The sequence below is a fragment of the Ochotona princeps genome, chromosome 27 (genome assembly GCF_030435755.1).
Source record: "Ochotona princeps isolate mOchPri1 chromosome 27, mOchPri1.hap1, whole genome shotgun sequence".
Lineage (NCBI taxonomy): Eukaryota > Metazoa > Chordata > Mammalia > Lagomorpha > Ochotonidae > Ochotona > Ochotona princeps.
The window spans coordinates 22,097,621-22,117,562 of record NC_080858.1 but is presented as its reverse complement, the minus strand read 5'-3'; the positions used below and the strand labels follow the sequence as shown (position 1 = coordinate 22,117,562).

Here is a 19,942-nt window from a genome sequence, read left to right as displayed (position 1 = left end):
GGACACAGCTGGAGGGCCAGGGGGCGGTGAGGACGAGCCAGCCACAGCCACTCCTACTGCAGCCTGCAAAGATACTGACCGGCCTTGGTCAATGGAACCTCAAATTCTTTATTGCACAGGCTGAGGGAGGGGTGTCCTCGCCATCCGCCTTAGGCAGTCTAAGTCCAAGGTGAGTTCAGAGAAGGAAAACAAAGCTCAGAGTTGCAGGCCCAAGGAGCAGCTGTCAGGGGTTTGGGGTCCATTTGCATGAGAGAAGCAGGTGCACAGATTTCCCTGACAAATTACAGGCTCTAGCGGGCCCCGCCTCTGGGAGGTCCCCAAGACACCTGCCTCCTCCCAGGCCAGCCACAGCCACCCCCACTGCAGCCTGCACAGACACTGACCCGCCTTTGGCTGATGGAGCCTCAAGTTCTTTATTGCACAGGTTGTGGGGAGCAGTGTCCTGCCCTCCACCTCCTGCCTCCGCCATTTCTCTTCAGTGAGGCACAGGTGTGTCGCTCCATCTGCCCCCCAGGCTGCAGTGCTTGGCGAGTCTAGCCTGTTCCTTACGCAGCATCCTGAGTCCAGGGCTGGTCAACCCTCCTGGGTTGCCATGATGGTGGAGCATGGCCACAGAGAGCCCACTGTTTCCATATTAAGTCCCACGGAAGCTTCTCACAGCTGCTGACGCCAAGCTGCTGACCTTGCACCAGTCACGGGCCACATCCCCAGGAGCTGGCTCAGCCACTCACAGCTCCTCCCGCACCCGAGGCAGCTTCCCGGTCTTGTCTTGGACTCGCTGAAGCCTGCGGCTTGGGGGTTCTGGAGAACCATCTCTGCTGGGCGTTTCTTCCTCCTCCCCCTCCTCTTCCTCCTCCTCTTCTTCCTCCTCTGGCTCTTGCAGTAGCTCTTTGGCTTCTGTCCATTCCTGCATGTTGGAGACGGGTAGAGAGGAGAGTCTGGGCCCACTCCCTACCTGCATCTACCCCCTGGGCCCTCCTGCCCTGGCATCACCCCTGCTCCATACCTGCTCCCTGTGCTCTGGTGCCCATGTGTGCCACAGGGCAAGGGCACAGCGCCGGCCCCGCGTCACGGCCCACACGCCATGGGGATTCTCACCTCCAGAGCTGAAAGCCACAAGGCGGCCACAGCGAGGACGCACCCGAGCCTGCAGAAAAGCAAGCTCAGCTTGGCTTGGCCCTCGCCCCAGAGCAGCAAGCGGCCAAGGGCCTGCTCACCTGCCCACTGATTCCTTGGTCCAGGGACTGGCTTGGGCAAGGGGCTGGGCCAGTGCAGTGGAAGCCTCCCTCGAGGGTCTCCTGTGGCCCTCCTGCTTCTGGAGCCCGATTTTTCCTGCCCAGCCCCTTTATCCTAGCGTTTGGCACCAAGGAAAGTCTGAATTGCAGGTGGGCCAGAATGGAAGGAGGTGGGGGGCGGGGGGGGGGAGCGGAGGCTGAGAGAAGTCACTTCTTGCTCCTGGCGCAGTAGCCTAGTAGCTAAAGTTTTTGCCTTGCATGTGCCAGTATCACTAATGGGGGTTGGTTCGTATACTGGCTACTCCACTTTCCTTCCAGCTTCTTGCTTATGGCCTGGGAAAGCAATGGAGTATGGCCCAGGGCCTTGGGACCCTGCACCCATGTGGGAGACCCAAAGAAGCTCCTGGCTCTGGATCGGTTCAGCTCTGGCCACTTGGGGAGTGAACCAGCAGATCTAAAGATTTATTTTATTTTTATTGGAAAGGCAGATATACAGACAGGAGAAGAGACAGAGGAAGATCCTCTGTCCGTTGATTCACTCCCCAAGTGGCCGTAACGGCCGGTGCTGAGCCAATCTGAAGCCAGAAGCCAGGAGCCTCTTTCGGGTCTCCCACACAGGTGCAGGGTTCCAAGGCTTTGGGCTGTCCTTGACTGCTTTCCCAGGCCACAAGCAGAGAGCTGGATGGGAAGCAGGCCTGCTGGGATTAGAACTGGAGCCCATCCATACATGATCCTGGAATGTGCAAGGCGAGGACTTTAGCCACTAGGATACCGCACCAGGCCCATAAAAATAAACATTTAGTCACTGTCTAAAAGTTACATCAGAGGACCTGGTTTTGTTTATTGGGTCTGATTCCTGATCCCAACTTCCTGCCACCCACTCGGGAGACGCGGATTGAGCTCCTGCTTTCTGGCTTTGGCCCAGACAGGGCCACTACAGGCATCGGAGGGACGAACCAGCAAATGGGAGCTCTCTCTCTCTCCTCACCTACCCTCCTCTTTCTGCCATTACAAAATTACTGCTCACGCTTCCTACTTAATTCGCAAAACATTTATTTATTTATTTGTATTTGTTTCAAAGGCAGAAACAATCTACTATTTCTTGGTTAACTCCCCAAACGCCAGCAATTTGCTGGCCTGGGCCAGGCCAACATCAGGAGTTAGGAATTCAATCCAATTTTCCCATCTGGGTGGCAGGAACCCCAACTACTTGGCCACCACCTGCTGCCTCCCAGGGGCACACATCTGCAGGAAGCTAGAATCAGAAGTGGGTGGGGATTGGGAGGGGGGTGTAGTGCTGTGGCATAGCAGGTAAAGCCACTGCCTGCAGCACCAATATCCCATATAGGTACCGGCAGATGGAAGACCTCTCTCTGTCTCCTCTGTCTGTAACTTTGCCTTTCAAGCAAATAAATAAATATTAAAAAGCAGCAGCAGCAGCAGAGCTGGGACTTGAACCCAGATACTCCAATTCGGGATGCTGTGTCAAGCAGCAATACCTCTCCCCCTGTTTAAATTTCTGGTGTTCCCTTAGAAACTTCTCCGGATCCAGGCCAGAGGGGCTCCCCCCGACACTGACTCGGGACTTATTTTTCCCAGGTACCTGCTCCTTCTTTCCGGGGAAGGATCTACAATGACCTCCACCCCACCCCTCAGTGGCCTAAGAAACAGAACCATAGCCTGGGTGCCAGGAAAGGACCAGGGCGCTTGGGAGGGACCCTGGCAGGCTGTGTGTCCCTTCCCCATCCTCCTTAAGAGGCCAGGCAGCGGCTGCAGGCAGGGTCTGGGAGAAGAGGGGAGAGGTGGCCCCGGCCATTTCCCTGCATTTGCCTCTGGGCATCTTATATTTTGAATCCTGACTCCACAGCTGCGTCCTGTCGGTGCCCCGCCCATCCCCTGCGCACCGTGACAGTGAGGGCGTTGGGCTCCGTAAAAAACAGGTCACCCCCCTGGAAGTCATCGTTGAGGTACAGCACGCCACTGGAGAGGGAGAGAGGGTGGGAGGCCGTGAACCCCTGCCTGCAGCCAGCCGACCTCTGTGTGCCCCACCACCATCACCCGGGCAACACCCACCTGTAGTCTCGAAAGGTGTAGGCAGGGGGCTCCCGCCAGCACTCCCCGGTATCGGGGTCCAGGAAGCAGTTGTCTGCGTGTACTGGGTGACTCAGGTCCATGCGCTGTTCCTGCTCGCCTAGGATGCAAGGGCTTCCGCTGCGGTTCCTCTGCCCTACCCGACCCCGAGCCTCCCTCCCCAGGAGGCAGGGGAAATCGGTCTCTGCGGAGTGTAGACTGAGACTCGCGTGGGCTTGGGGAGTTCCAGGTGGGGCCGTTACCTTCTATGGCGCTCCGACATACCAGGTGCGTGAAGGAAAGATGCAGGGGTCGCTCGGGAGAAAAGTAAGCCTGCGTCAGGGTGCGCACGCGCTCGCTCACCTCCAGGAGCAACTTGGGGCCCTGGCTGTCCACAGTCCCCGCGCGGGCCAGCTGCAGGAGAGGGGCAGCCAAAGGAAGGGCAGGAATGGAGAGAGGCCAGGGAAAGGTGGTCCCAGCCCCTGCGCCCGCCCAGTCGTTTCAGCAACCAGCCCTGTCCATCCGCTGAAACCGCCCCTTCCTGCTTATCAGCTCCCTGGCGACAGAAGAGACCCCTTTCTCCACTGCGAGGCGGGGCAGGGGCGTCTCCTCTCACCTGTGCAGCCTTGAGCACCGTGAGCCCCTCAAAACGCTCATGGGGTGTGTGGGGTGAGCGTCGACCTCCATAGCCAGACCTGGCTCCAGCCCCAGCTGCATCCTAAACAGGGAAGGGCTGTACTGTGGGACCCCCAGCACCACCACACATACACACAAGGCTCCCTTCTGCCCTCCCACTGCCCCAAAGCCTGGAATCTGACAGGGCAGGACTGTCGCTGGGGGAGAGGAGACAGGGCTGGTAACCGAGGCAGGAAGGGTTTGATCATCCATGGGCCGAGATTTCAGGAATCATTCTAGAGACAGGTGCTTAGCAGCAAGTTCCAGAGTAAGGCCCAGCTCTGGTAGGCCACCAGCCTGTGGTGGGGAGGCAGCACCTGCGCCTCAGAGAACCCGCAGGCTCCAGGGCCCCACTCGCCCCTTGGTCCTGGTCCCCGCAGCCCGCCCTAATCACCAGCGGGTCTCCCTGTTGGCATCATTCACAAGACACATGCTCTTCTGTCTACTTTCGGAGTCTTCATTTAGGTACCAGGACCCAGTTACACTCAGATCTCATCTCCAAGACGCTGCCTAGCTCCCCATCAATCTTCCTATTCCCTTGTCTCCCCAAAGATTTATTTTATATATATATATATATATATATATATATATATATATATATATATATATATATATATTTGAAAGGAAGAGTTACACACACACACACACACAGATCTTCCATCTACTTCCTAAATAGCCACAATGGCCAGAGCTGGGCCCAGACTGAAGCCAGGAGCCAGGCGCTCCTTTGGGGTTTCCTCATGTGAGTGCAGGGACCAAAGAACTTGGGACATCTGCTGTCTTCCCAGGTGTATTCAGCAGGGAGCTAACTAGAGTGGGACAGCCAGGACTTGAATCAGAGCTCATTTGCAGCGCCAACACTGCAGATGGTGGCTTAAGCTGATATGCCATAATGCCATTTCCAACTTTTGTAATTTTTTAAAATTTATTTTTATTGCAAAGTCAGATATACAGACAGGAGGAGAGACAGAGAGGAAGATCTTTCGTCTGATGATTCACTCCCCAATGGTCGCAATGGCCGGTGCTGAGCCGATCCAAAACCAGGAGCCAGAAGCCTCTTCTGGGTCTCCCATGTGGGTGCAGAGTCCCAAGGCTTTGAGCTGTCCTCAACTGCTTTCCCAGGCCACAAGCAGGGAGCTGGGTGGGAAGCGGGGCTGCTGGGATTAGAACCGGCGCCCATATGGGATCCCAGTGTGTACAAGGCAAGGACTTTAGTCACTAGGCTATCACGTCGGGCCCAACTTTTGTATTCTTATTCATTTAACACATTTGTGTTGTGCAATAGCTATATGCCACTCTCCTAGGCTGTGGGAACACAAACGAGAATAACAGAAAGTCTCTTGGGCCCGGCGTGATAGCCTAGTGTCTAAATCCTCACCTTGCTTCCACTGGGATCCCATACAGGTGCCAGTTCATGTCCCAGCTGTTCTATTTCTGATCTACCTCCCTGACTGTGGCCTGGGAAGGCAGCAGAGGATGGCCTAAGGCCTTGGGACCCTGCACCTGTGTGGGAGACTTACAGGAAGCTCCTGGCTCTTGGCCTTGGATCGGCTCAGCTCCAGCCATTGTGGCCACTTGCGGAGTGAACAGCAGCAGAGGATCTTCCTCTCTGTCTCTCTGTAGACCTGACTTTCCAACAACAACAACAACAAAATCTTAGGGGAAAAAACTCTCTTCTATCATGAGAATTTTACAAGCTAATTAATTTTATTTATTGGAAAGGCAGAGAGAGTCAGTTCCCACCAACAGTCCGCTCCCTAACTGCCTACAGCAGCTGGGGATGGCCCAGGATGTACCTGCCACCCATGTGGGCAGCAGGGACCCAGTGACTCCCAGCCATCACCTGCCACCCCCTGGGGTGTGCATCAGCAGGAAGCTGGAGTCAGCGGCGCAGCTGGGACTCCCACTCAGGCAGGTTGGATGCCGATCATGCAACAGAACCACCTGTCTGAGAGGAAATGTTCCAGGCAGTGGGAACAGCAAGTGCTAAAGACCTGAGCCAGAATGAATGGAATCAGAGCAGAAGAGAGGCCTGGGGGCCCTGTGACTCCATACTTTTGCCCTCTTCCATGTAAACTTCATCCTTAATTTCCCTCTTTGATATTGTACATAATGCTCATCTGCTTCCCTGGGTACATTCCCTGGAAATGAGGATCTCGGCAGGCACACTCCTGAATCCCTCCGCAGTACTCCTTTCTCTCCTCTTGCATTCTACACACTGCCACTAGAGGGACTGCGAGTTCCCCAAGTGACCTGGCCTTGCCCTGGGGTCCTTCAGGGCTGCTCACCCTGTAGGGCTCACCCTTGGGTGGGCTGCAGCAAGCCCTCACTGTATGAACAAAGCAACCACGAATTTTGAGATCTCTATGCAGCAAAATAAACTCACACTGTAAACTCTATTTTTTTTTTCCTTTAAAAATTGATATTACCCAGGGAACTCAAAACAGACCAAGAGGCCAGCCTCCAGCGTTCTAAGTCAGGCCTTTTCCGTTCACAGCATGCTGCCTGATTACACACTGGCTTCCCCCGGAACACACTTCCTTCCAGAAGCTTGGTTTTCCTTATGGGAAAATGGTTACCTCATCCACTACAGAAGCAAGAATCAGGCTCGTGCTGGGGTTCAGCATCCCACATGGGTGCCTGTCGGAGTCCAGCTCCCTACCTGTGGCCTGGGAAAGCAGTCGAGGACAGCCCACAGCCTTGGGACCCTGGAAGAAATTCCTGGCTCCTGACTTTGGATCTGCTCAGCTGTGGCCATTGTGGCTACTTGTGGAGGGAATCAGCAAATGGAAGATCTTTCTCTCTGACTCTCCTTCTCTCTGTAAATCTGAATTTCCAATATAAATAAATAAAGTAATAGACAAGGGCTAGAAACACTGACCAAATCCCCAAATGTCTCGTAACCCTCTGCATTTCGCAGCTCGCAAGAGGATGAGTGGGGACTTGAGCACACTCACCCACTGCTCTGCTTCTGGGTCTCCACATCTGTCATCTCCAAACCCGAGCTCCCTAAGGGCAGAGGCTGGGTGTCCGCCCACCCGCCCCCTCCCGCCCCCTGCTGCCCCCTCGCAGTTTCCTGGTCCATAGCAGGCGTTCCACATGTGTGTCGTACAGGAACCTAGCAGAAGAATTGGAGCTTCATAAAATGCAGACCCAACTTGGTGAACGTGGGTCATTCAACCCAGACTAGCAGGAGATAGGACACTGGGGAAAGAAGCCTGCATTGGAGCTGGTGCTGTGGCACGCAAGCTAGATCTCAGCCTGTAGAATCAACAGCCCATAGGGCATGGGCTCAGTTCCAGTTGCACCATGCCTGCCCCAGTCCTCCACCAGCGCCCCTGGGAAAGCAGCGAAGGATGGCCACATGTTCGGGTCCCCACTCTCAAGTGGAGGCCACGGGTGAAGCTCCTGGCTTCAGCATGGCTTGGATCTGGCTCATTCAGCCATCTGAAGAGTGAACCAGCAGATGAAAGATCTCTCTCTCTCTCTCCTTAACTCCTTCAAATAAATAAATAAATAAGTCTTTAAAAGACAAAAAGCAGCCTGCATATCTGCAGAGTTGCAGCTCATACCAGCAACAAACCTGACGCTGCCTGAGGAGCCTTATTTGCAGGTGCGTCTGTGGTGCCATGTTTGGGTTTTATTTTCTCCATTTCTAACAAAATGCCCTCATCCAGCATGCCGACCCATGTCTGCTAACTAAAGGGGCAAGGTGCAGCCCCTTGGCCTGGTGGCTGAGACACTGAAGAGGCCTGAGTCTCTTGGCACAGGGCTTGCGTTCTATTCCCACACTGGCTCCTGACTCCAGGAGCCTGGGAGGCAGCAGGTGGTGCCTTGGGGAAGGGAGTACTGAGTTCCTGACTCCTGGCAACAGCCCAGCCCAAACCCAGCTGCTGTGGGCATCCGGGTGGGTAGGTGAGTGGGGGGAAACCAGAGGAGGGCCGATCTCTCTGGGTCTCTTGAATAAAGACAAAATGGTAAATTACTGAACTAAGAGAAAAGGCACTTATGCAAATCTGGGAGGCAGAATTCCCCCCGTAGAGACGGCGGGTGGGGTGAAGGGCCCCTGCCTAGCCACTGACCCTGTTGGCAGCTTTGCCCACCTTGGCCAGCTGTAGCAGCACCCCGCACTCTGCCGGCGTGAGCAGCCCATCCAGCACGGCCCGCTCCGAGCCATTCAGCTGCCTGGCGTCCTGCGTCAGGGTCACCCCCTCCAGCAGGAGGACATCTGTGGGGTCGGGGAGATGCCAGAGTGGGTGCTGGAGGATTGTGGAAGGCAGGCTCTGCCTTCCACTCCAGGCTCTGCCTCTTCCTTCCCACAACTTACCCTTCCAGTAGGTCATGGGCTTCGGCTGAGGGGGCTCATGATCCCAGGTCCTCTTCTCCTGATCCTCTCTCAGGGGTGACAGACATGCTCAGTGGCTGCACGGCTAGCCTGCACTCAGGCTACCAGCTCAGGCCATGCACCTCCCACCGTAGGACCCCAGCTTACCTCATCTTGGCTCGTAGGGCCTCAGGGACGAAAGCCTCTGGGGTCCAGGCATCCTACAGAAGCAAAGAAAAAAGTCATCACCTACAAGGCCAGGTCAGATCTGAGCTAGCAGCTGACGGGCCATGGCTCAACTGGCTAATCCTCCGCCTCCAAGTGCAGGCATCCCATATGGGTACTGCTTCATGTCCTGGCTGCTCCACTTCCAGCTCCCTGCTTGTGGCCTGGGAAAGCAGTCAAGGATGGCCTAAAGCCTTTGGATCTTACACTCGTGTGGGAGACACGGAAGAAGCTGCTGGCTCCTGGCTTTGGATAAGCTCGGCTCAGTTCTGGCCACATTGGGAGTGAACCGACAGATGGAAGATCTGCTTTCATCTTTTCTCTGTGAATCTGCCTTTTCAACATAAATAAGTAAATCTTGAGAAGGGAAGGAGAGAGGACAAAGCCTGGGACATTGAGGGACACTGAAATAAGCAGTGCAGGAGCAACAGCAGAAGCCAGCACTGTGGCACATACTTAAGCTTTGGCCTGTGGTATGGGCATCCCGTACGGGCAGTGGGTCAAACCCCAGCTGCTGCACTTCTGAACCATCTCCCTGCTAACGCGCCTGGGAGAGCAGTGGAGGACGGCTCAGGCCCTTAGGCCCCTGAGTCCACGAGGAAGACCTGGAAGAAACTTCCGACTGGTTCAGCTCAGGCCATCCCCAACATGTGATCCAGTGGAGGGAAGACCTCTTCGTCTCTCCTTCCCCACTTCTCTCTCTGTCTCTTTTTAACTTTCAAGCAAAAACAAAAAGGAAAAAACTGGATGATAGAATTTTTTCAAGACCCCCAGGAAAGATATGTGCCTTTGCTGCCAGCAGTGCTGCTCACCCTACACACACACAGGGCCAGGCGTCGTCTCCCTCCCGCCAAGCGCCAAGGGACTGGGGACCAGCAGGTGACTCACGGGGTCCTTGAAGGTGTGTCCCAGGTGCTCCATGGCATAGTAGAGCTGCCTCTTCTCGCCCAGGGACCGCAGAACGAAGCGCTGGATGTCCTGTAGGCCCAGGGCAGATAGTAGCAGAGGGGGACAGAGCAGCTGAGTGAAGCCTCAGCAGGGCAAGCGCCAGCCGCCAGCGCAGCGTCAAGCCCTCAGGACTGCCCTGTGGCCTCGGTCTCTGATGTCACCTCTTCCACCTTCTCCCCCAGTGCAGCTTTAGATCAAGTGTCTTTGTGCAACAGGGATGGAGTGAGTGAGTGTGGGCAATGTCTGTGCGTGTGACTGTAAGCCAGGTACGCCGCGTGCCTGCACAGGGGTGAGTGTGCTGTGTGAACGTGAGTGTGCTGAGGTAGCCAGTGTGTCTGGGCATGTACCAGCAAATGTGAGGCTAAGGGAGGGGAGCTGGGCTGGGGGCCAGACCGAAGGGTTCAGCCTGGTGGGCTGGGAGTCGGTGAGGAAGTCAGATGCTGGAGATGGGGAGGGGACCATTTGAGTAGGAGGCCGGAACGATCCGGGGGTCAGGGGTCCAGGTTTCTGCCCTAGGTGTATTTATTTCAGGGTTACCTCTCTGGGGCCCAGTCCCGGTCTTGGCTCTCCCAGCTCTGCCTGGTACTGGGACAGAGCTTTCTTGGCAACCTCATCCTCTGGGTAGAAGAGCAGGACACTCAGGACGTTTTCCACGGCCTGGGACAGATTCCCCACTGGAAAGGCAGTGATGGGCAACGGGCGGACGCTGAGAACTGGCAGGTAGCCAGAGGCTGATTGGCAGGAGGTGACCTCCGTGTGGCCAGCCAACCACCTGCCTCCTCCAAGAGTGTGCCTCCCCTTCCCCGCCAGGCGGCTACTGCAGCCGTACCTGAGCTGACAGCATTAGAGAGCAAAGAGGGAGTGGAAGCAGTAGAGATGGCGGCTTTTCACAGTAGACCAGAGTAAGCTAGAGTCGTCCTGTAGTGTCAGTCCCCATGGGGCCTGAGAGCGAAGCTAGAGAGCCAGAGAACAGGCAGAGAGGGGGACACAGGGCTTGGGATGCTGTCGCTCCCATCTCTACCCCCGACATCCATCCAGGACCCTTGGCCTTTCCACACTGACCCTGGGCATAGGCCTCATGCAGCCGCCTTAGCTGGCTGGGAAGGAAGTCGGGGACCGGGAAGGTGCGACCAGGACGTGTGGCTGTGTCCCCCACACAGCGCTGCCGGCACTGCAGGACGCGGATCCAGTGTCCTGCAATGGGCACACAAACTTCCATGGGCTCCCCCGCTCCAGTCCCAATCCCCTAGCCCTGCCAGGTATGTACCCACACTGCCAGTCCCCTTGACCTGCGATGGCCTCATAGAGGCCTCCCTGGTCCCCAGAGCCTTCCTCTTCCTCTTCTTCGGCCTCCTGCTGCTCCTCAGCTCCCTGGCAGCCAGCCCGGCAGCTCTCCATCTGGGCCAGGCTTGCTTGCAGGGCTTCCTCGAGCTGGGGCAGGGCCAGCTCGGCCTCCTGACGTCCCAGGAGCTCCAGGCCGCTGTCATAGGCAGACTAGGGGGTGGGGGTAAGAGTGGTGAGACCCTGGGCTCAGGGGTGCTGAAGAAGGCTGGCAGGTAGTAATGGGGACATCAGAAAAGGACTTTGGCTCATGGCTCGGCGGGGTATCGGGGGAACAGGGTAAGTGGCAGAATCAGAATGCTAGAACCTCAGATCTCAAGGGCCAGTTAGGAAGGAAACCAAATCTCAGAGCTGCTGCCCCGTCCCGCCCCCATCAAGGTCACTGAAGCTCGGAACCCAGCTCGCCAAAGCCTGCCTGTCCAGCAGCCATGCGGGATGCCCACATCTGCCATCACAGCGCCTAGTGTGAGTCCAGCTTCCTGCAGATGTGCACCCCAAATCCAACAACAGGAGGCCTGAGGGCACCCCAGGAGTGGTGCTCAGGGACTCACCCAGTGTGGGGGCGTCTCCAGGTCTCGGAAGCTTTGAGGTCGAATCGCAGACATCCTTCTATACTTGGCCATGTCCTCCCGCATCTGCAGGTGTGTGGGGTTGGCCACAAAGAAGGTGTGTGCGGCTGCAGCTGCCAGGTCTAGCTTCTTCAACTGGGGAGAGGGAGGAGGGGGAGCTGGCGCCTTGAGGTGGGGGTGTCAGATCTCCACACCCTTCCTGGCACGCGCACTCCTCCCACCACATACGCTGGAACCCCACCTGGAAAGCAGGTCTATCCACCAAGGTGCCACCTTCACCCAGCACCGCCCTACCATAACCCTGGAACACTCAAGTGCCTGGTTATCTAAGGGAAAAGGGTGGGGCAAGGGCAGAGGGGACACCCCAGAAACCACTCAAATCCATAGGTCTCTAGGACCCTGAGCTGAGGTGTGTGCCCAATGCCCTGCCTCCCAAGCCACGTAGGCAGCAGCTCTCTGTGCAGCGTGCCCTGCCCGCGCGTCCTCCAGCAGTCTGACCTCGGCGGACTGTCCCAGTTCACCTTTCCCGAGCTCCTGCCGGCCCCAAGCCAAGGCTCAAACTCACCCCCTCCCCAGTAGCCCTGAGGCCTGTTCGGCTCATCCCCAGGGGGCTCAGCCAGGTCTAGGAAGCGCGGCACACGCCGCCTCCCTCGGTCCTCACTCTACTCCCTCTAGAGCTCCGGCCAGTAGCCCACCGCGCCCCCATGGCCCCAGTCCCCATCCTAGGTGCCTGGCCCGCTGCCCTCTCCCGGGACCGCAAGCACCCAGGGGCGGACCGGGCGGCGCCCGCACCTGGTAGTAGGCCCTCTGCAGGTAGTTGTAGGGCTCCCGGCGGCGGAAGGCGTCCCGCAGCGCGCTCCCCACGCGGAGCCGCGCCGCGCCCCCCGGGCCCAGCCTCCGCGCCGCGCACTGGGTCAGGCATTCGGCTCGGCGGAGCGCGGCGCGGAGCAGCTGTGGCTCCCAGGAGCCCTGCGGGGCGTCCGGCCCTGGCGCAGCGGGCAGCGCGGCGCCCGGCTCGGCCGCGCAGCTTGTACCGCAGTCCCGCCGCGCGCGGCCCAGCGCCGCCTGGCTCCGCAGCGCCTCCCGCAGCAGTGCCACGGCCTGCGCCCAAGCCCCTTCGGCGTAGGCGCGCAGCCCGTCCGCGTAGAGCAAGTCCGGGGCCTGAGGGGGCCCCCCAGGGGACAGCGGGGCCAGGCCGAGGGGCTCGGGGGACCCCGGGGGAGGCAACAGCAGCAGCAGCAGCAACCGCAGGAACCGGAGCATGGTGCCTGAGCGGCCGGCCGCTACCGAGGGGAACTGTGGAGCCTGGAGAAGGAGGGAGCGGAGGGGGGGGAAGAGGAGGAGGGAAGGAAGGGGGTGGAATGGAGAGGAGGAGGGAGCAAAGGAGAGAAGGAATGCGCAAGGGCAGGGCAGAGGGCCCCCCCTCCTACCCCAGACCAAGCCCGGGGAGGCCACGCCAACAGAAAAGTCGGGGAGTCTGGAGGGCCGGGTGTTAGAGGAAAAGCAGATGGACCCGGATGGAGGCTAGGGTGCGGCGGGAGCTGGGGGGGGTGGGCGTGTTCCTCTCCCCTCCTCCAGGCATCCGCCCCCACAGCCTCTGGACAAAGAGCCTTGGGGTGCTGCACGGAGGTCAGGGGTCCTGGACCACAGGCACCCACGCAGTCCGAGGCCTTTATTGCCAGAAAGTGGGTTGCTAGATGGATCTGGTGCAAGGGGAAAGTGGGTGGGGGGAGCATAGGGAATGGAGACGCCTAACATCACCTCCAGCAGTGTGACCAAGCCCCTTCAGGCCCTAAAGGCCACATCCTAGTGTGCCCCCCTGCCCTCCCCCTGCGCCCCAGGCCAGGGATGCCTGCAGTGTGTGTGAAGGTTTGCCTACAAATGAGCCACTCCATGCCCCAGGCCTCTGTCCAGATCCTTTGTCCCCCGCAGTACACAGGACACCAGCGTCTCCATGGCAACACGTCAGGTTTTAATAATTTTTCTAGAGGTGATGGAGGGAGAGCAGGGCATCCTGTCGCTGGGATGGAGTTGGAGCAGGGGCTTGGCTGCGCCCCACTGGTTCCTAGTCCCAGCTCCCCAGAGTCTGGCTCGGGGCCACCTGGGCCCGCTGTGAGGAGTTACCGACCCAGGACCCGTCCACGCAGCCCAGCAGTGCCCAGGTGGGCTCACAGAGTCAGCTGGGAGAAGACAGGGTTGCCCGGACCCCAAGACCCTCCCCAGACCCTTACAGTGCCCTCCCCTCCTGTCAGGGAACAGCGCCTGCCGCCACCAAGCCCCAGCGGAAGTCCCACCTCCCGGCTCTCTGGAGAGCCGAGGGACATCCGGCGGGGTGAGGGGCCCAGAGGCCGGGGCCTGCGTGGAGAAGGGCCCGGTGAGGCTGTCGGAGAAGGCAGAGGCGTCTCGTCAATAAAGGTGGTGATCTCCTCCCGGAAGAAGCCAGGTCCCCGCGGGGGTCCCCCGCCAGGCCCCCCTAGAACTCCACTCTCCAAGAACTGGCGAAGACTGGCCAGCCCTCCACCTTCAGCCTCTTGGTCTTCATCCTCCTCATCCTCCAGCCGGTGTCTCTGTTCCAGGTACTCAGGAGGGCCTCCAAGGGCCCGGCTCTGCGCTGGGAGGGCCCGGATGTCATCGGAGGATGACCACTTGTGCAGGTAGGAGCCTGGCGCCCGAGGAGTGGAGAAGATGTTGATTTCATCGTGGGACAGACGTCGGGACAGAGGGACCTAGGAGGAGGTGCAGGGAACACCAGGAGGTGATCCAGGGACAGGTGGAGGCAGGGACTCTGCAAAATGCCCACCCCTCTCCTGGCCATGTCTTAGAGGGCTCCCAAACCTTTACACCACCACGAGTGCTTGGGGGCTGATAACTGGAGGGAGCGCCCATCCCCAGGCCCTACCTGTAAATAATGGACTCTCTCGAGAGGGGGAAAGAGCATGTGTCTTCCAGGTAGCAGCTTCACCTGGGTGGGATCCCGGCCCCCTGCTCCTGTGGCCCCATTAGCCTCGAAGCGAACTTTGCAAAGGCGGCCATCGGCATAATCATCACAGCCCCCATCTAGGGGAGAACAGGAGCAGAGTGGGTACAAGGGGGAGGGACCCATCCCTGCCCACCTCTTGGAGAACCTTTGTTTCCCACTGGACTCCAATCTCTGATGCTTCCAGCATCCACATGCGCTTATTGCTGTGACTGCCTGTCCTCCACCTTCAATGGTCCCCTTGGCTGAGGGGCTCTGGCAGGAAGCTTAGCTTCCCCTTATTGCCACATCAGTCTTTGCCGCAGCTGAATTATACAATGTCCAGCTAATGCAGTTGGGGTGGGGAGGAAGGGTGAGCTGGACGGTGTGGGCTTCTAGGCGGAACCCCTGGGGTTCTCTAACCAGGAGCCTGGTTAGAGAAAGGGAAGCCCAGGGAGCGTGCAGGGCTTTGTCCAGCAGGGGGCACTCCAGGACAGCCCATCCTTACAGAGGCAGGATGGATAAGGGAGAAGGCAGGTGTTCAGGGAAGCAAAAGCCCAGGCCCTCGGCTGACCGTCATCGCCGTCCTCCTCAGACATGATGGCCACACACTGCTCCCACACGGTGCGCACGTCGGCGCGGTAGCGTTCACAGGACCAGATGAAGGAGGGCAACAGCAGTGTCTGTGCCATGGAACACCACAGCACGGCCAGCACCATCCACGGAGGGGCCGAGTCTGACTTGAGTGAGAAGAAACTCACCACCTGCCAGGAACATGGGGGCAGTGTGAGTCAGGGTCAAGAGTCTAGGTGGCCACCTGATTCTGATCCCTTTGGGCACCCCCCTGCCCCGGACACCCCCTGCACCGGGCACCTGGTGGGCAGCAGGTCACAAAGGGATGCATGACCCTGCATTGGGGACAGAGGCAGAAACGTAGGGGATGGACTCAAAGGAGAATGGGGGAGAAGGCTGAAGGCCAAGCCCCTGGGTCAGAGGGACTCAGGGCAGTGGAACAGCCAGGGACAGAAAGTAGGGACCGGATGGGTGGTGGGGTGAGCTGCATGAGGTTTGCACTCAGCAGTGCTCAGACAGCATGTGGTCTCCAGTGGGAGCTGGGGGGATGGAGAATGAGGCTCAACAGCTGGCTGACAAATGTGGGCGCTGGAGGCTTAGGAAGCCTTGGAAAGCAAAGAGTAGCCAGTGGTGCTGGGAGGCAAGGAGACGGACAGGAGAAGTGGAGAGGGGAATCACGTGGAGGTGGACATGGGGTGCCCAGAGGAAGAGAGATGACAGAAGTGTGGGGGGAGCTGGAGCCTAGATAGTGGGGGATGGCAGGCAGAGTGGGGGTGCCCATTCTCACCAAGATGGGCACCCCTGTTAACGAGTCGTAGAGGAAGACGATGGCGCTGACCAAGTTGGTGACCTGCAGGGACGTCTTGGCAGACTCAGAGCCATCCAGTGAGGACCGCCGCTTCCCTCGGGCATCCTCCACCACAATAGCTGGCACCTCAAAAGCAGCCCGGCCCCCCAAGCCTCCTGGCCCCCCTGCCTTGGCCCCACCGCGGCTCCCAGCTCTCCGGGCTAGCCGAGCCCTCTGGGGCCGAGCCCACAGCGTCTGGTAGAAGGTGATGGCCACGCAGACCAGCCCCATGACAATGCCTCCAAGGAGCAGGAGACTGAAGCAGACCCCGAAGCCCAGGCCGATCTTGGAGACGATGAACTGGCAGCCGCGAGCATAGTAGCGCTCGCCATTGTTGTGCCAGCCAATGGAGGGCAGCGTGGAGAGGATGAAGCTGGACCATCCAGATGCCCATGACGGCGTGCAGCGCCTGCTTCTTGGCATTGCTGAGGCGGTAGTTGACGGGCCAGCGCACCATCCACATGCGGTGGGTAGGAGAGGGAGGCGACGGGTGAAGCAGGTGGCCAGGGCCAGCGTGTAGTAGGTGGACACGAAGACCTTGCAGATGGTCTCACTCCAGTCGTACTCGGAGGAGGCCTGGCGCCGCAGCTGCACCACGGCGAAGGTGGTGAGGGGCACGGCAGCCCATGAGGATGTGCGTGCCCCGCCAGGAAGCAGAGCAGCAGCTCCAGCGGCTTGTGCTTCTGCTGCTTGGCCGAGATGCTGAGGATGATCCAGGCGTTGGCCAGCAGGGCCAGGAGCCCACAGGCCAGCCAGGACAGCGCGTTGGAGCGCAGGGAGGCCTCCTCTGCCGCCAAGCCGCCCCTGGAGCCATCCTAGCCTCAGCCCCCACGCCCCCCACACACCTCCAGTTCCTGGGGGTGTGGGGGCTAGGGCTCACCCAGGAGCCCCACTCATGCACACCCCCATGATGCCCCACAATAGTCCTGGCTCTAGGGTGAGGCAGGCTGGCCCCCAGCATGGCACAGCTGACCCGGCTGAGGGGCAGGGATGCAGATGCAGGCTCAACAGAGGCAGTCCCCAGCCTCCATATCTACCGGGAAGGTGCCTCCCCAGGTGTCCCTGGAACGGGTGGGAGAGGCAAGCTGGCCACTGTCCCGCCTACAAGGCCCACTTGGGGGTTCTGGTCTCCATGCTGGGACTTCCAGCCCTCCTATTCCTCAGGCGGCTGGCCAAGTCTGGGATCTTCTGGCTGCCCCCAGGGGTTTGGGTGTAGGATGGGGCCACAAGCTGCAAGGCAAAGAGGAGATACAAGAGGCGTGGGCAAGAGTAGAACCTAGGCTGCTCTCCAGGGGCTTCCCCTAAAACTGTAAGAATGACTGATCCATGGCACACCCCTGTTCCCCGCCCCCACCCCCAGAGCCTGCCCCAACCAGGGTCACCCAGGACATTTATCTCCCTGCCTTAAACCCAGTCTCCCTTCAGTGAACCCCTGGGAGACATGGGACTTTGTCACGAGGATTCACAGTAAACCAGGATGCAGCACTGCAGTCGCCCCCTCTGTGATCTGCCAACCCCCCCCCCCACCGCTTCCCCGTGCAACCTGGATGATCACCAAGGGATCTGAGCAAAATGGGAGAGGGAGGCGGACCGAACCCGAAGGGTGGGGGCTGGAGAACCACAGGCGGGGAAACTACTGACATCAGAAAGATCCAGAAATGGAAAGAGGGGGAACTGGGAGAGCAGGCAGAGTTGGAGCAGAAAAGAGGGGGCAAAGTGGTAGTAGCTGAAAATAGCAGGGAAAGCTCCGAAGCCCCCTCCCCCGCGGGGGGAGGAAGCCTGGGAGGGGGGAAGGGCACAGAGGCACGCAGGAGGGTGGGGGGACTGGAGGGAAAAAGCCACTTGATCCGAGAGGTGCTGGCCCCGGCAGGCCCTGCATGCTTTCCAGGGGCTCTACCTCTGATGGGAGGAGGGGCTGGTTTTATTGAGGGGGGCTGAGGAGGAGAGCCCGTGAAACCTTGAGAAGAGCTGGAGCTGCAGGAAGAGGCACAAACGGTTGGGGCAAATGGGGCGCAGCAGTGGACAGCTCAGCTCCTGGTGGGAGAACCTCGGACCCTGGCCTAGAAGCTCGGGTCCACCCCCACCTCTGTCTTTCCCTCCAAACCCAGTACAGCCCTAGTTGCCATGGCGATGGCCAGCCAGAGGGAGGTGGAGGGGAATTGGTCAGGAGCAGGCCCCTTCCCCTCTTTTCCCTTCCCCTCCCCACAGTCCTGGACCCCTTCCCACCCAGCTCCATCCAGCCCAGCTGGTGGGCTGGGGAAGGAAGCGATGGGGAGTCAGAGGGAGCGAGGGAGGCTGGCAGGCTTGAAGGGCAGGGAGAAGGTGAAGGACGGAGAGGGGGCAAAATCGGGAGGCAGCGAGGGGGCCTGGAGAGCGCGCCCAGGTCGGCAGGGGTCCCTCGCCCTTCGTGCCAGAGGGGTAAGGTCAGGCAGCTCCTCCCCCCCGGGCACCCACTGGCTTCTCCAGGCAGCAACAGCAGGTGGCTGAGGAGGAGGGGCCGACCCAAGGGGAGAGCAGCCGCTGAGGGAAGGGGGAGGCGCCCGCGGTCCCGGGGCAGGGGTCGTCTTACCTCCGGCTGCGCCCCGCTCCGCCTCGGAGACGCACTCGCGGCGCGGCGCGGCGCCTAGCCCGGGCTCCCGCCGCCCGCCAGCTCTGGCTCGCCCGCAACCTCCTCCTCTGCCGCCTCCCCTCCCTTCCCTCCTCCCTCTTCCCTCCTCCCTCCCTCTGGGCCTCCCCTTCCTCCTCCCTCGAGTCCAGGTCTCCGAAGGGGCTCCCTCTACCCCGACTCTCTCGGACTTCCTAGGGCCCCTCTTCTGGGGTCACTGGCCCAATCCCGGGTTCGGGGAACAGAATGGCAGCTATAGAGAAGGGAAGGGGGAGGGGGCGGCGAGTGTAGGGCGGGGAAACTGGACTTGGCGGGGGAGGGGCAAGGAAGGCGCGGAGCGGGAGGGGGCGCGGGGGAGGGCAGGCAGTGGGCTTCCTTGGTGAGGTGGCTCACACCCTGTCCCCAACCTATCCCCTGTCCTTTGCACGCGAGCACGAACTCCAAGGAGGCAGCTGATGTTGTTGGGGACCAGGGAGCTAGCTTTCCGGGCGAGGAGGAAGCGTGTATGTATCACGGTGTGTCACTGTGCGCATCCGTGTGTTGGCTCAGGGGAGCAGGTGTTGGAGGCTCCTGGGGACCCAACGGGTTTGCCATGCCAGATGGAGCTGCTTGCGGAATGGAGGGTAGGTGTGCTTGAAGCCCGAAAGAATGTGGGCGCTCATGAGGCACCCATCCACTACAGCTCCTCCACTCAGGCACGTATACATCGCTGGGGGCCACACAGCCGCTTGGGAACACCAGGCTGGCACAACCCCTAGGCCCCCACGTGAGACTGCCGCTAACCAGTGCCAGCCTCAGGCACACCGCGGCCTCCATACGATGTTTCCTTCTCCATGGGAGCTTCTGCTCCTTCCTTCCTTGGGGCAAGGTTGGCCACCTCCCTTCTGGCCCCTACTGCAAAGGTCAGAACCATCCAAAGGTCCAAGAACCATCCACCTGTGCGCCTGCGCGCTCGCTCGCTCTCTCTCTCTCTCTCTCTCTCTCTCTCTCACACACAAACACACACACACACACACACACACACACAGCCATCCTCTTTATAGTAAGTTTATTGTATTTTTCTGTTAGCTTTAAGAGGCAGAGGTAGGCAATGGGCAGGAAACCCTGGCAGCAGTTGAGTGGTCTTTCTGGAAGAGGCACGCTTGGATACAATAAACGGAAGGGGAGGAGTGGGGATTGAGGAAGGTGGTGAGGAAAGAATAGCAAAAGGCAGAGACTGTGGGACCCTGGGAGGTGGAACTTGGGGAACTCTTGGACCATGTGCAGGAGGCATGAAGGAGGGACGGGGCACAGGGCACCGCAACCCCAACACACTGTCCCTGGTGGGGGCACTCAGGCTCATGTCAGGCTGGCCCCTCTCCAGTTTCTGAGCCATGCACAAAGTGAGTGACCCCCTGGGGCTTTCTGTCCCCCAGGGGTAGGGGGTCAGCGCTCTCCTTAGGAGATCCACAGGTGACGGAACAGGGACCCAGGGAGAGAAATGGGCCACCTGCTCTGGCCCTTTCTGTGGGTGGACAAGTGTACCTGGGAACCCCAGGGGACCCACTGGGAACCTGTGGGCAGCCTCAGCCAGC

At 59.5% G+C, this 19,942-nt stretch overlaps 2 protein-coding genes across 3 annotated transcripts; both read right to left on the bottom strand.

Annotated features, from left to right (window-relative positions):
• Positions 1-9: 9 nt before the first annotated feature.
• On the bottom strand, positions 10-12,708 carry P3H3 (prolyl 3-hydroxylase 3). Its single transcript, XM_058655957.1, has 15 exons — positions 12,180-12,708; positions 11,370-11,522; positions 10,767-10,971; positions 10,540-10,671; positions 10,015-10,151; positions 9,418-9,507; positions 8,473-8,525; positions 8,308-8,375; positions 8,084-8,208; positions 3,922-4,023; positions 3,569-3,719; positions 3,309-3,426; positions 3,140-3,215; positions 1,007-1,147; positions 10-907 (listed from the first exon to the last, which is right to left on the bottom strand). Exons 1-15 carry the CDS (start codon positions 12,648-12,650, stop codon positions 728-730), a joined length of 2,202 nt encoding a protein of 733 aa, XP_058511940.1. The 5' UTR covers positions 12,651-12,708; the 3' UTR covers positions 10-727.
• Positions 12,709-13,423: 715 nt separating this feature from the next.
• On the bottom strand, positions 13,424-16,973 carry GPR162 (G protein-coupled receptor 162). 2 transcript variants are annotated; one of them, XM_058655821.1, is made up of 5 exons: positions 15,704-16,382; positions 15,210-15,251; positions 14,918-15,107; positions 14,287-14,444; positions 13,424-14,113 (listed from the first exon to the last, which is right to left on the bottom strand). In XM_058655821.1, exons 1-5 carry the CDS (start codon positions 16,184-16,186, stop codon positions 13,556-13,558), a joined length of 1,431 nt encoding a protein of 476 aa, XP_058511804.1. In that variant the 5' UTR covers positions 16,187-16,382; the 3' UTR covers positions 13,424-13,555. The 2 variants fall into 2 exon arrangements, with proteins under 2 accessions (XP_058511804.1, XP_004596445.2); XM_004596388.2 differs by lacking the exon at positions 15,210-15,251 and having other exon boundaries at positions 15,704-16,973.
• Positions 16,974-19,942: the final 2,969 nt, after the last annotated feature.

Bases quoted from the DNA above. Each gene is read 5' to 3' on its own strand.
- P3H3 (XM_058655957.1), bottom strand. From the start codon at position 12,650: ATGCTCCGGTTCCTGCGGTTGCTGCTGCTGCTGCTGTTGCCTCCCCCG. The intron at 9,508-10,014 runs GTAACCCTGAAA...CTGGGCCTACAG, and splicing joins CGGGACTGGGCCCCAGAGAG to GACATCCAGCGCTTCGTTCT. The intron at 3,720-3,921 runs GTGAGAGGAGAC...CCTCTCCTGCAG, and splicing joins CGGTGCTCAAGGCTGCACAG to CTGGCCCGCGCGGGGACTGT.
- GPR162 (XM_058655821.1), bottom strand. From the start codon at position 16,186: ATGCCAAGAAGCAGGCGCTGCACGCCGTCATGGGCATCTGGATGGTCC. The intron at 15,108-15,209 runs GTGCAGGGGGTG...TGTTCCTGGCAG, and splicing joins TGCTGCCCACCAGGTGCCCG to GTGGTGAGTTTCTTCTCACT. The intron at 14,445-14,917 runs GTCAGCCGAGGG...GTTCTCCCCTAG, and splicing joins TGAGGAGGACGGCGATGACG to ATGGGGGCTGTGATGATTAT.